We start from the raw sequence: 15,144 nt of genomic DNA, 5'->3' as shown, positions 1-15,144 counted from the left end.
TCATCTTACAGACATAAGTAGAGATGGGCACAAACCAAAATACGAACCAAAATTCAGCACGAACTGGGCTGGTTCATGGTTCGCGAACCAGCGGTTTTTCAGAGCCCATTTCTGACAAACCACCACAAACTTTAGGCTGATTCGTTTGGTTCATTTTTTGGTTCGTCACTGCAGATAGCCTAGCGCCAATCAATCAGTTTCCTAGGCAACAGGGGATGGACTTTCTGCAGGCCTGCTGGCTCGGAACAGACCTTCTGCTGACCCCGATGCGATGTTTTCATGAAACAAACAAACTGGTTCACGAACCAGGGCAGGTTCATGAAAGGAGACGAACCATGAACCACATGGTTTGGTTTTTTTCCAGTTTGTGCCCATCTCTAGACATGAGAGTGGCAATCCTAAAAATAAGCAAGTGTCATTCAAATCTATGGAGCCTACTTCCATGTAGATATGTTTCAAAGGCTTTTATGAGTTCAATAATCTAACTAACACTAGAAAGGAAAAGAAAAGTGGATTGTTAAATACATCTTCCAACAAATACTTTAGTAATTTCATCTGTCATTCACTCTTAGGTACAGTGTTTAAAAAAATGAGACCATTACATATTATAAAATTACTGTAGTGGAAACTTGGCTAGAAGCTCTTACTACTATTTGCCAAGAAGAGAAGAAATAAAAACATACCCTTTTCATCCATTTTGGCACATTCTGCAAAAAGGTCTTTTGATCCTGCATTCAACCTGTCTCTATGAAAATAGTGAGACTGGAAGAATCGTGTCCAGAATTCTTTCTCTGTCATATTATGAGGAACATTTTCTGCATATTTTAATTTTACTGTAAATATTAAACATAAAAAAGAACATTTGCAAGGCATAGTGTAACTCTGAATACATCAAGTGGAGCGTAAGAACAAAATATTACAATTATTTTAAGTTTGTCCCTCACGCACACAATTCAGCACTGTAAAGTGCAACATGAGGAGTGAATTATAGAACTGATGGGAGCTAAGTTAAACTATAATCCTTTTCACTTTAGATCTCCATTTTATTGGTTCCCTACCTAAATGTTTTCTATTTTCTGTATATCCCTTTGTTTCAATTTCCTCTAATTCAGCATCACCCTGTTTCCTTTCCAACATAACACACCCTCCTCAATTAGTTTTGCCACACTCTAACTCCCCTTTCTATCCTCATCTCCACACAAACCTGCTTTACGCTATTTCTAAGTCCTTGTCTCCAACTACCTCATTTCTTCTGCACTAGAATCCAACACTGCTTAGGCAATCCAAAGAACTATGGGCAGACAATTATTCTTCAGCATCTCTCCTGTTCCAGAGGAGGTGCAGGGGGCTTTCCCAACAAGAATGCCTGCAACACTGGCATTCCTCTGGGATGAGTCCCAGATAATTGCTGGGCTGCACTATTCTTCAGTACTTTCCTTTGCCAGTGGACTCTCCCAGCAGCTGCTCTTAGCCGGAGGATGCTTCAAAGTTGGGATCTGACTCAGCTGTGCAATGTATTCCTGGGCTGAGATCAGTCATAAAGTGCCATTTTCCAGTCTATGTCCAGTGACCAGACAGCTGTAGAACCATAGCATGTCTACTCTCACTCCTGTTCTCATGAGGCTCTATATTGCCTTTGGGTGCCTTTTTACACATCAGTGAGGTTGGGCATTTGATGCAGCAGGCAAAGCAACACTTTTTCTACATATATATATATACTGGATTAATTCTTTTTTTATTTCCCTCCCCTGGCAAAGGAAGTAGTATCTTTCTGCATACCTGAGGATCCCTCCAGATGGATATTCTCTCTTTTTAACCTGGCCCTGTTTTTCAGCTTTTGTTATCTGCACAAGGGCTCAGAAGATTTCAAAATTATATACGATAGTTCACATTAATGCACATTTTAAAAGTGATATTGAATAGAATAGAAAATTAAATAAAAGTTTTCCAAATCATATTTGAAACAGTGGCAGAAGCTTCCTTCTTCAAATCTTGCCCTAACGTGAATAAATCCTCTTTCTATCCTATAGTTCCCCTTTTGAATCACATAACAATTTGGATTTTCCCCATGCGCCACTCTGCAACCCTTCTCTTCTTTTCTGTATGAGTTACTTGCCAGCTGGAAAAAGAGAAGAGTAAGTAGCATATAAGGAAGATTTTTGTTCTCCTTTGCTTTTGATCAATATCAGACATAGAACAAGATGTCTGACCAAGTGCATATGATAATTTAAATGTTTAACTGAAGGGCTGTATAAAGGGAGAAATATCTTCAAGGCAGCACATGAAGTGCAGAGATTAAGAAATTTATAGACAAAAATGTTAGAATTCTGTATTAAAATGAATTATTTACCTGCAGGATAAGTGCGAAATATCGATTCAATGATATCTGATGTTAAATTATACCTCAGGCCATTGCATCCATCTGTTTGAGGTCGAACATCAGCCTATGAGAACAGAAACACTGAAATTGTTTTTTAAAACGTCAAGCCAGCAACCTATGCCGCTACCTAGGATTTGTACATATTACTGGCAATATGTGTGTGTTAACAAATATCATGGTAACATTTCATTTACAACACTTTTATGTTTATATATTATGTCTGAAAGTATGGTGAATGTTGGAGAAAAGGAAAGTAAAATACTTCTGCCTGCAAACCAACTAAGAGTTAAGTCACTTTCAGTGCAATCCTAAGCAGAGTTACTGCAGTCTAAATCCATCAATGGGTATAGACTGGAGTAACTCTGCTTAGGATTACACTGTATCTCGCACCCATTTATTTGTAGACCAAGAGACCTTTGCATAAACATATAGAGTGTTGTGACACAGTTTTCATCTCAGGACAGCTTTCTGATTACATTTTGGGCTAAAGCAACTGCACTAGCAATGCAAGCGACAGCAAAAATGGCCCTTTAAACTGCATCTGGGTCACAGGTGGAGCGTGGAAGGGCCCTTTTGCAGCTGCTTGCAATGCAAATGGCAGCAAAAAGCCCCCACCCACGACCCAGGTGGAGCATGGAAGGGTCCTTTTGCCACCATCATGACTTGCATGATATGATTTATCTTATATTTAAGAGACGAATTACTTCCCTGGTTTATAAACACAGTGCAATTAAGCAGCTACAATCAATAAAATAAACGGTTAATTGAACTGAAGATTATCTATAATACAAATGATATGTGAGGCTCATATCAAGATTCCCCCATCCTTGAAAAGGGACAGTCAATCAATAGTTTATTAATATAGTCTAGGACCAGCACAGAATATCCAAAACTGTTCCTATGAATAAAGCACATAAAATGACAATACATAAAACATGGTTTATACATAATTTACACACAAAACGCTTTGGAAATAAATACTATTTGTTAAAAATCAGTTATACTTCTTGCTATTTCCTTACAAATTTTACATGCTGCAGCAAGAAATATAGCACAGGGAGCAGTAATCAATGGGTTAACACCTAAAAGCAGTTTCCTGGCAAGTTCTGAGTTGGAACAGCCTGGCAAGTTTACTGGCTGTTCTAAGTTGGAACTAGCAAAGGAAAAATAAACCTTGTTCAGATATCCATATAGAATTTGCAATGAAGCAGAACATGCTCATTTGTCTCCACCATGTCTTCTCCACAAGAGCAGACCCTCTCACACATTGGTAACTTTCTATAATGCTTTTAAAAGAAGTTATACCTTCTTATACAACCTAAAAAGTACAATGAGATGGCAGTTTAACAATACCTTTTAAAAAAGATATAGGCTATTTCATACTAGTGTGGTAACTACCACAGAGGGCCCCAGGCTCTTGAATGCAGCTTCTAGACACCACAATCCTCATGGTTAAGTTTAAATTCTAGATCCACTATGTGCTGCAAAAAAATTCCAAGTGAAAAACATAAAACATTTCTCCAATTAAAAACTACATGCTCATAACAATGAACATACCAGGAAAGCTGCAGAAATGCCCACATCCTGTTTGTTAGAAGATGCAGTAGAATTATCTATAGCATTCAAGCTTAAACGGTTGGCCCAGAATTCTTCAGCACTGATCACCTGACTCACAACAAGGTCTTTATAAAGCTGAAACAAAACAGGATCTTCTTGCAGCATTCTGATAAAAGAAAATTTTAGATAGTATGGAAATCTTAAACGTCAAAGATATTTACAATAAATTTCAAATATATTTACAATAAAAATAGCACTCATCTGAAGCAAATCAATGGATACTCCCCTACTCCACATACATACAATGAAATGTTTAAAGTAAGGTAACGCTAATTGACAACTGTATTTATACAAAGCTATAACAGTGCAGATAATTCCAACAGTGACTGAAGTTTCAAGAGGCATATTTAAATAGTTTGTTTCTCTTCTTAAAGTCTTTTCAAATGAAAAATTTATTTACTTAAGAATCATAATATTCTTTAAAACTGATTTAAGGGATGTAAATGGCTGGATCCAAATATGCTCACTCACATGCCAAAAGTAACTTGAATTCATAAAAGGGCTGTTTTACATATTATGTTAGAGCACTGCATGACAAAAGCAAAACTAAATAAAAAATGCTCGTCTACTTTCAGAATGGGTTATGTAATTCTTGCACAAGAGGAAGCACAGAATTTACAGAGAAGCTACATACAAGACTGTGCAACTCTTAATACATTGCCACTTACTATTTCCCTTCCAGATACACAGCCTTTTTGCAGCTAGTCTATTCTGTTTTATGTTGTTTTTTCCAGTCCTAACTTACAGGAAACCTGATGAATACAACAGGAATAATTCTGCATACCTCTGTTACCACATAAAATGTGATTAGTTTAAATATTTAGAACAACTTCTTATTCTTATTTACATTTCTAACCTGCCCTTCCCACAAGTGGGCTCAGGGCAAGGTACAACAGTTATAAAACAATAAAATATTAAACAACAATTCATAAAACAACAGTTCATATTATAAATCAACAAACAGATAATAACTGTCCCAAGACGGGGTCAATTCCAGATTCCTGCCCATCAACATACAGGGGGAGGGAAGCAGACAGATAACATACTGCAACTCATACGTGGGCACTACATAGCCCTGTGCTGTACCCATACGTCAGGCAGCCAGCCAGTGGACACTGTATAACCCCACACTTAGTGGGAGACCGGTGGGAGGCTCAGTAAGAATCTCCGTCTTACAGGCCTGTTGAAATGACAGAAGATCTTGACGGGCCTGGGTGTCCTCAGACAGAGAGTTCCACCAGGTTGGGGCCAGGACCAAAAAGGCCCTGGTTGAGGCCAACCAAGCCTTCCTGGGGCCAGGGACCACCAGCAGATGTTTTCCAGCTGATCGGAGCATTCTCCGGGGCATATACAGGGAGAGGCGGTCCCTCAGGTATGCTGGTCCCAGTCCACTTAGGGCTTTATAGGTCAAAACCAGCAACTTGAACCAAATCCGAAATTCCACAGGGAGCCAGTGGAGCTGCTGCAGAATTGGTGTAATGTGTGTCCTATAAGGAACACCCATCAAAACACATGCAGCAGCATTCTGGACCCGCTGTAGTCTCCGGATCATACCCAAGGGCAGCCCTGCATAAAGCGAGTTACAGTAATCCAACCTGGAGGTGACCGTTGCATGGATCATTGTTGTTAGGTCCTGGGCTGAGAGATAGGGAGCTAGCTGCCAGGCCTACCGAAGATGGAAAAAAGCAGCCCAGGCAACCGTCACAATCTGGGCCGCCATAGATAAGGAGGAATCCAGGATCACGCCCAGACTCCTGACTGATGGTAGGGTCACAAGTGGGAGATGGATCCCCTCCTCCGACAGCCCAAGTACAGGACCTCCGTCTTCACAGGATTTAACTTCAGCCTGCTCTGTGCCACCCATCCAGACATGGCCTCCAAAGCTCTCAACAGGGCATCAGGGGCTGAGTCAGGTCGATCGCCCATCAGCAGATACAACTGGGTGTCATCCGCATATTGATGACAACCCAGTCCAAACCTCTGCACCAGCTGGGCGAGGGGGCACATATAAAGATTGAACAACAGGAGAGAGAGTATCACCTCCTGAGGGACACCACACACCAAAGACTGGCATGTGGACAACCTCTCCCCCAGCGTCACCCTCTGTCCCCAATCATGGAGAAATGAGACAAGCCACTGCAAGGCTGTCCCTCGAATCCCCATGTCGGCAAGGCGGTGGGCGGTGGGCCAACAACTCATGGTCGACCATGTCAAATGCCACTGAAAGGTCTAACAAAATCAGCAGTGCCGATCCGCCACGATCCAGGTGCCTATGGAGGTTATCCGTGAGGGCAACCAACACTGTCTCTGTCCCACGGTCTGGACGGAAACAGGACTGGTATGGGTTCAGGACAGAGGTCTCTTCTAGGAAAACCTGCAGCTGTTCCACCACCGCCTGTTCAATCACGTTTCCCAGAAATGGGAGGTTTGATACTGGGCAGTAACTGGACGAGTCAGTGGGGTCCAAAGATGTTTTTTTCAAAAGAGGCCTCACTATGGCTTCCTTCAACGCCCTGGAAAAAAACCCGGAGCTCAATGATGAATTAATAATATCTTCCATTTGGGCCCCCAATGCATCGACACTGATTTTCACCAGCCACAACAGGCAGGGGTCCAGTGAGCACATAGTGGACTTGACCAGTCACAGGGTCCTGCCCAATTCCTCCTGGGTGACTAGGCTGAAGAGATCCAAAGTCGGACCGGAAGATGGCCAAGGGGTCTCCAGTTCCCCTACTGTATCAATCGTGGCAGGCAGGTCGCAGCAGAGAGACAAGATTTTGTCTGAAAAAAAGCTCCCCAAAGCCTCACAGCTGATGGTCGAATTTCTAATTTTAATTAGAAAACTTACATAACACTCATTCAAGCATTATGTTATCACATTCAAACACTTTTTTAAAAAAAAAATCTCAGGGTACATGCTTCTCCCCTCAATAGTTGGAGCAGAGCTGACACTCATCCCCAAAGTAAGATAACATCACATATTTTAATGTTGTTGTTTTTTACTACAACACTCAAAGTTGGCTCAATAAAATACTGGCTTGATTCCCAATTGCCATGTGAAGTTCTGCTCCTGCAACACAGCTTTTCTACCACCTCCTCCTCACTTCAGACTTCTGAAAAGATTCTCCTGAGAGTTTGGGGACCCTTACAGAATAGCACAAAACAGAACACTGCAGGAGGCTAACACAGGGAAGGAAGAAAAAAAAGGGGGGGGGGGGAGAGGACTTCTTCCTTCACTTCTCCTACTGCAAACCACTGTATCCAAACCACAGATTATCACCATAGGATTACTGTGTAGCAATGATTTTAAAATCATGGAACAGCTTTCAGTCTTTAAAAACAGCCTTTATTACCTGTTCTTTTCCTCAAGTTCTTTATTTGCTTTCCTCTTGAACTTGGGCAGCAACTGCTGAAGAAGATCCTTTACTGCATCTCGCTCTTTTACTGCTGTACTCTCATTAGAGAAATGGAAGTTGGTTGTGTCCCCTGCATGCAGTACCAACTGAAGCTGAATCTTAGCTTTTCCTTCAGGGCTGATTTTCTGACCTATATTTAAAAATGTAGATTATAACGGAAGGAAAAGTGTATTTCTGTCCATTACAAGAATAGTCTTATAAAAATGTAAAATGATTGTTCACATAACCAACAGTAACTCCAACAATGGTTGGACAGACATCTTTCCCGATACTGTTACTCAAAACTACTTAAAAGTAGATTGTATTCTAGGGAACTCATATGTACAAGGCAGGAATTCTTATTACTGAGCTACAACTTCTTCCTATAGCAGATCACCGTATTCCACCATCTCTTGAGCCTGTCTGTAGATTTCTTCCCATAAGATGGACCCCAAAAGACAAAGCTTCTGATAAAACTATTATAAGATGAATAGCAATGGAGCTTTCAGATCTCAACCTCAGCAGAAGAGCATTGGGATAGTCTATATAAAGTGCCCTCATTTTCAATACCTCAAATAAAATGTGAAATATAATCAAGAATTCTTTGATACTTCAAGTCCAGTTATGATCTACGCTTTCCTAACTGGATCTGCTTATCCTGTTTCATTCCACACATCCAAGATTATGCTAATCCAACTTTGCCTATTCATCAATATCAGGGGGTGATTCACTCTGAGTGGATCGATAACTCTACTGATTGTTTTAAACTGGCCTCTCTTTGTAACATATCCCCTTCACAGATGGACACTTCATGTACTATACGAATGGATCACTGACTTACAGAATTTTAAACTAAAAGAAGGTGTCTTATTTCTTAGGGTGCCACTGGACTCTGCTACACTCTTGGCCATTTGTAGATAATCAAGTGTCAGTACAAGACGGTTTACAAATTAAGTCTATATGTAACAGTCTTTGAACGATTCAGTACTTAAAATCACACGAATAAGTGTTAGGTATTCAACAGAAAGTTTTTACTTACATTTTATGTCTGCATACATATGGCTGATTGTGAAGCGGTCTTTGCCCTCAGGTGCCCAGGCTATTCTTTCAGCCATGAGGTAAAGAGCCCCATCCTGTTTCTTTTGACGCACCTTCTTTACTATTAGTAACACTTCTTCAGATGATGTTGCCATAGTGATTATAATGTGCTGCGTGAAAAAGACCCCAACAACTATTTCAGACCACTTTTCATGGTGTTAAAGCTTACTTTAAAAGCTTGCACTAGAAATTTAAGATTCTAATTTGTTGTCTACTTTTTGTATACAAATGGTTTGCAACAATTTATCTAATAATATTTTAATGCGAAAAAGCCAGTTGTCAAATTAATAGTATTAAAGAAAACCTTATCCAACCAATGGAATTCTATTAGTCAAAGATTACCAGTGAAGGGGGCATAACCCTGTGGCTCCAGTGTGTACAAAAGACCATTCCCTCCCCACCTTGTAAGCATTAGAAAGCTATGAAAGCAAGCACTATTTTAGAGAACAAAACATGTGTAAATCTTCTTGGTATAAATGGAGATTTTCTTCTCCAGTATTAATTATATCTAAGAAGCCAATTATATTTGAGAAATAACAAAGGAAAAAACAAGAACACAAGGAAACACCATTGATCATGAAACTGAACAAACTGTCAAATAATGACACAGGTTAGATTGGATTATCTAAGGATCTGGTTTTTGGAAGCAACTAAATGGAAAGATCATTTTCAATCTAATAGATTGAAGGTAGAATAGACAGTATTTTAAACTCTTGGAGGCAAAAAGTAGGATGTAGCAAGATTCTTCTTGCTACTGTGCCCTCCAAAATGCAGGGGTGGGGGAATCATAAACCCTTGGGAATAGTGTGTGTGCATACAAACTTGGGGGTCTGTAGTGGGAGAGGAGAAATAAAGGAAACCTTACACGAACACAAGTGACACTTGTGACTGGAACAAGGCTTGGGGCCCAGGGTAATAAATTTAGTCTTATCTTATGAATTCTCCTTGGAATGTTTAATCGCTTTGAGCTATTAGTGACCAAGAGGTAGTTTAAAATGAACTTTTGGAAGGTAGCTTTTTACCTTTACATAGATCCAGAGGAGTTACCCGTGTTAGTTTGTAGTAGCAAAATCGGAAAGAGTCCAGTAGCACCTTTAAGACTAACCAACTTTACTGTAGCATAAGCTTTCGAGAATCACAGTTCTCTTCGTCAGATGTGCACTTGACGAAAAGAACTGTGATTCTCGAAAGCTTATGCTACAGTAAAGTTGGTTAGTCTTAAAGGTGCTACTGGACTCTTTTTGATTTTACCTTTACATAGTCTGATGTGCCCAAGTTAAAAGCTATTTATGTTTCCACACTGTATTATAGCTTGGATTCTACCACTCTCCTCAGGTAAGCTCAGAGTCTTTCTATAGCACAAGAGTCATTCCATCACAGTAAGTCTCTTCTACTTAGTTGAATAGACTGATAGGATCCAACCAGAAATGCTTACGTTTTTCTATGACATGTTGGACATTAAAATATTTAACTGCCAAGGAGTCACAGTTCTCCTAATTTTGTCTACTGAAGTTTTGGATGGTCATTACAAGGAAGTTTCCTCTGTATTTCTTGGGGAAACTTATAGCTTCCCACAAATAACTAGGAGTGCTGGAAGAAGAATCCATTTACTTAATAGTTCTCTGCAGTGAGTGCCAATTCACAAGACACTGAATTTCATGGAATTTAAGCAACTGAATGTGAAATAGAAAGTTACAGTAACCTTAGAAATTTCCAAGTGTTAAGGAGAAATAAATAGTCTGGAATGAAACTTTAAATGGTGTAGTATCTTCAAATCATTTGTTGCACTCAGAAATCATAGTTTTCCTTTCACAAATACATTCCAGTAAGCCTCAAGAGCATAACCCGGTTCCAAGTTTTCCCTGTCATGATCAAAGACAAGCTGAAACATGTCATAGCTTAAATTAATGTCAAAATGCCTATAGAATCAGAGTTTTCCTCAAAATGCCTAATGTTATCATTTGTCCTGGTTGTGGCACTGAAACTTTGGAACTTCCTCCTCAGGGAGATTTGTTGGTTTCCCTCTACCATTGTCTTCCGCCAGTGGGTTAAGACTTTTATTTTGTTTAACATTCCCCCTCCAGCTCTTATTCACTTTTGTCCTTGTTTGCTGCCCTGGGGACTGTGGATTAGGTGTAAAAACAGCATAGAAATGTTTCAAATAAATAAATTAAGCAAGATACTTTATTTAAAATAAGAATTGTGCATCACTACAAAACTATTAACAACTGCAACATATGTCATCAATTTATATTATTTATGTATTTTAAGTGTTTGATTTGTTTTGATAACAAATGACAAGAAACAAATGACAAATGAAGTACCTCATGCAGCCAAAATAATGAATTCATACACATACCACAGCAACAGATTACATCTAATTAGGATAATATTGTCATTTTTCTTTTTCCGGTAGTTCATCTTGTGTTTCACTACTTTCCTTTGAAGATTTTGCTATTCTATGACAGGACTCTCATAACAACTCCTGTTTTATAGCATGAAGTAATAGCAGCCACAACACAGAATCAGAGAGTTAAAAAAAACTTAACAGACATGTTTAGTCCCCTGTTACATCTTGAACTATATCTTAAAGATACATGGATCATCACAACAGGCTCCCAGAGAAAAATGCGTTCAAGTCTGCATTTCAGACTGGAGCTATACAATTTGCAGTTGTCAGCCAACTAGAAAACAGATGGGAAATTCAAGGACTATTCCTAGTTTCATCACAATTACAAGCCAATGTCCTTTACACTAGTGTCTGTAGCTAGGCTTTAACGGAGGCTTAGATGTAGCTATGCTGTAGCAAGTATAAATTACCTTTATTCAGGAACTTTTATAAAAAAAATAGTTCCTTTTATGTCACAAATTACTAACATGTGTAAGCTGTTATATTTCTCAGTCTTTGGACATATACAAAAAGCTAGTTTAATGGCTGCCCGTATGCTGGGGGACACTATACACCAATGCAGACTTCATGTAGTAGACAGACAAGATAATCTCGAGTAAATTAAAATACTGAAAAACTTATTTCCAGTTTTACTCTCCTACTGTTCTTGAAGAACGCACATGAAACTACATATCTGTGTTTATTGAAAAAAGTTAAGTTTATAGAGAATGTTATTGATTACAAAGAGTGCTGTCTAACCAATCCAAAATAATCAGATTGCAAAAAACCAAAATGTGCCTCCCATATCCAGACCCCGTAACAGTTCAAGAAAATTATCTCCCACCTCAGCCAATAAATCCTCAGACAAGACATGAATACCCTGACAGATCACCCTAATATACTCCAGCAATTCCATTCAGACAATCCCTTGAATAATTTCCCCACCAAAGCTTGGTGGGAAAGCACTGGACCTCATAAAATGGGTAATTTCACAAAACAAGAGAAAACAAACAAATTTAAGATGGAAGTGCTTTTTAAGAGGCACCTCCAAAGCACTGGGAGAAGCTATTAATTCACTGAGAACATGCTTATGCCTCCTTTGCTTCACATTTTTAAAGGTAAGGCTACTTTTCACCCATACAGTCCATTAAGAAACCAACACGATTGTTATCAGAAACTCTAACTGATTTCATTTTTAATATGTTATTACAAGAGAACACAAACAACATCTTCCACGATCTAAAGGAACAACTTCATTCAGAAAATGAGAATTGTTTTCAGGTTTCAGTTTGTAGAAGAAAAACAGGAGCACTCCACGCTATGGCCACATACTCTTGGCACAGAACATAATTTTAGAGCAGAGCAGAAGATTTTTCAAGTCCCTCCTCCACCACTTAAGGATCAGATTAAAAAACCAAGAGAACGACCAGGACATTTTCCTGAACAGAAAGAAAAGTCGCGAGTGAAAACGGAGTACACTCCTAGAGATTTCTCATTTGTTGGTAACACTCACATTGCCCAGCCTCATACAACACAGAACCGCAAACTCCACAGAATCGCTGCCAGCCTGTCTCCCAGCAGAGGCCAGCGAGGAGGGCCTCCAAGGCCGGAACCGTAGCCCCAGCCAGGCTCCCTACCGTGAATGCGGCTAAGGAGAGCCCTAGCTAGGCCCCGGCTCCGAAGTGCTAACTTGAAAAGGAGGACAGCGCTACGCTCATCCGCAGCTCCAGGGGCTCGCCGCAGCCTCCCGGGCCATGGGGCGGCCAAGGAGCTCGGCAACGAAGGACCATGTGACAGGAAACCGCTTGTTCTCTCTTCCCCCCACGGCAGAGGAGGGATAAGGCCTAGTCACGTGACGGAGGAAGAGCTGCTGTGACACCTACCCTCTCACGTGATGGAGCCTGTCAGTCGCCGGGGCACTTTTCTGGTCACGTGAAGGCCTGCTTGTATCACCGCCGCCATGACTGCGTCCTGAAAAAAAAGGGGGAGGGTGACGAGACAATAACAACAACGCCGCCTCCGCCTCCTCTTCCTCGATCCCGCTTTTGGATCCCTCAGACCTGGAAACGCTGTTTCTCCGTTCCTGTTTCGCTTTCGGTACGGCCTCCTAATCCGCATCTGTCCCAGGTCGCCAGTGTCGCGCCGAGGGGGGAGGGGGCTCTATGCTGAACAACGGTCCGAAGGGGGGAGAGGGAGGGGAGGAGCTTAAGATGTCACATGGCGCGCGCGAGAGGGGGCGGGTGGCATGACGTGCGCTGCCTAGGGGATGGCGGGGAGGAAAGGGAGGTGCGTCGCGGAGGAGTCACGCGCCCGGTTCGGCGCTTGAAGGGGGAGCGGCTAGCGAGGGCGCGAATTCCGACGCAGGCCGGGCCTTGGTGAGATTTGCAGTTCCTGCCCTTTTCTTCGGGCTGCTGGGGGTGGCAATCCCCATATTTTACAAGAGTCCTCTGCATGTCGGGATTGCCTTTCGACTGTTTGGCTCTAGCCCGTCAGTAGCCGGAGCGTTAGGCGCTCTTCCTTCTGCGCGCTGGATGCGGCGCGGCGGATTCTTTACGCAGTTGGGACTTCTCACTTCCCCTTCTTCCCCCGGCTTTTAATAACCCCCGTGCTGAGCTACGCTTTGTTAAGCTTAAATGCGATACTCGGCTAACCCTCTGGAATTGCAGTTGAGCTCGCTGCCCGTTGAGCGCCAATGCCTTCATTAAAATGTCCACTCCTGAAGATCCTCTGATATTAAAAAAGTCCTGTCGTGGCTAAAGGGGAGCGAATTGTTAGGGGCAGCTCTTTATTTTATTTATATTCAATTTATATTCCGCCCTCCCCACATCAGCAGGCTCAGGGTGGATTATGCAAGACCTACAGAGATTGGAGAAGCATTGCCCGGTCCTGCGAAGGGGAGGGGGCGAGCGGGCAGTCTGAGTTTGGACGAAGGGGATCTTGGAAGAGGTTCGGGAGAGTTGTGGATTTGTTGGAAGGGCAAGTACCTTGGTGCGTAATGCGTCTCTGGCTTCTTACGAGGGGTAGTGGATTTGCTTTGCTGTAGGAGTGTAATTTGTCACTGTTTATGCTGTATTTGTGTGTATACTTATTGTGATGATTTTAAGTGTGTGTGTGTGTGTGTGTAAATACTTGGTGTGGTATAGATGGAGAGTGAGGAGGAGGTGAAAGAGGAGTGAGTGAGATGATTGGTAGATGACTGAGAATGTGGGTGGAGTTTTTGGTTACTGAGTGGGAGGGAGAACATTCAGTCCGGGCAAAGCAGGTAAACTGTAAGCCTGAGGGGATTCTCATTCTAGTTCAGTTAAGCAGCTTGTGTGGAAGTTGTGTGTCTGTGAGAAAACTTTCATTCTATCTGAAGCAAGCAAACTGTGTTTGTGCCTGAGAGAGAAAATCTATGCATATTTGGGTCAGAAATTGATATCTGAAGCAGGCAAACTGTATGTGCACCTGAGAGAGAAAGCTTATCTGTATGACTGAGCCTATGTAAAGAAAATTTAAGACCCTGTAATCCTAAACAACTCTTTGTTACAACCAAACAGTGAGGCCATTTCTCTCACTTAACAGAAAGTTGGTCACAATATTCAAAAGCGATTTATTTAGTTGTTGTCTGAGATGGAAGTTGCATAATTTGCTGTTTTTTCCTCATGTGGGCATCAAATAAGTTCTCAGCTCTAATTGCTCGTGGTGTAATAAGCCAAGCTTTTATACAACTGCTCATAATATAATAATAACATTTGATTTATATTCCACCCTTCAGGACAACTTAACGCCTTCTCAGCAGTTCACAAAGATTATTCCCATAACAAAACACCCTGTGAGTTGGATGGGGCTGAGAGAGCTCCTAGAAGCTGTGACTAGCCCAAGGTCATCCACCCGGCTTCAAGTGGAGGAGTGGGGAATCAACCCCTGTTCTCCAGATTAGAGTCCCGCGCTCTTAACCACTACACCAAATTGGCTCTCTCTCTCTCTCTATATACACACCACCTTTCAAAGATGTCTAAGGCAGCAAGAAACAATAAACAAACTGGCACAACTGGTGTTTTATTGGTTTACATTTATCATTCTTTATAGTAGTTTGTACTGGCTGGAATAAGTTGCATTTCTCTAGTAGCATCTATATCCAGTATCATAATTCCAGAGGAGTTAGCCGTGTTAGTCTGTAGTAGCAAAATCAAAAAGAGTCCAGTAGCACCTTTAACACTAACCAATTTTATTGTAGCATAAGCTTTCGAGAACCACAGTTCTCTTTGTCAGATGCATCTGGC

General features: G+C 41.3%; 2 protein-coding genes across 5 annotated transcripts in view; one reads left to right on the top strand and one right to left on the bottom strand.

Moving 5' to 3' along the window:
* GTF2H1 (general transcription factor IIH subunit 1) overlaps positions 1-12,828 on the bottom strand; it is a 33,903-nt gene extending 21,075 nt beyond the window's left edge. The window contains exons 1-6 of one of the 3 annotated variants that reach the window (XM_054970745.1): positions 12,763-12,828; positions 8,432-8,600; positions 7,351-7,543; positions 3,938-4,103; positions 2,351-2,444; positions 684-833 (exon numbers count right to left, since the gene is read on the bottom strand). In XM_054970745.1, coding sequence (XP_054826720.1) covers positions 684-833; positions 2,351-2,444; positions 3,938-4,103; positions 7,351-7,543; positions 8,432-8,585 — 757 coding nt within the window. In that variant the 5' untranslated portion in view covers positions 8,586-8,600; positions 12,763-12,828. Of the gene's footprint in view, positions 1-683; positions 834-2,350; positions 2,445-3,937; positions 4,104-7,350; positions 7,544-8,431; positions 8,601-12,392; positions 12,652-12,762 lie in introns of those variants that run through there. The other 2 variants (XM_054970744.1, XM_054970747.1) reach the window with 2 other exon arrangements.
* HPS5 (HPS5 biogenesis of lysosomal organelles complex 2 subunit 2) overlaps positions 12,792-15,144 on the top strand; it is a 99,523-nt gene continuing 97,170 nt past the window's right edge. The window contains exon 1 of one of the 2 annotated variants that reach the window (XM_054970743.1): positions 12,792-12,976. The gene's annotated coding sequence lies outside the window, so the exon portion shown is untranslated. Of the gene's footprint in view, positions 12,977-13,174; positions 13,255-15,144 lie in introns of those variants that run through there. The other variant, XM_054970742.1, reaches the window with a different exon arrangement.

Source organism: Eublepharis macularius, chromosome 2 (assembly GCF_028583425.1).
Source record: "Eublepharis macularius isolate TG4126 chromosome 2, MPM_Emac_v1.0, whole genome shotgun sequence".
Lineage (NCBI taxonomy): Eukaryota > Metazoa > Chordata > Lepidosauria > Squamata > Eublepharidae > Eublepharis > Eublepharis macularius.
The sequence above is the reverse complement of the archived record's forward strand: the minus strand, read 5'-3'. Positions and strand labels throughout refer to the sequence as shown.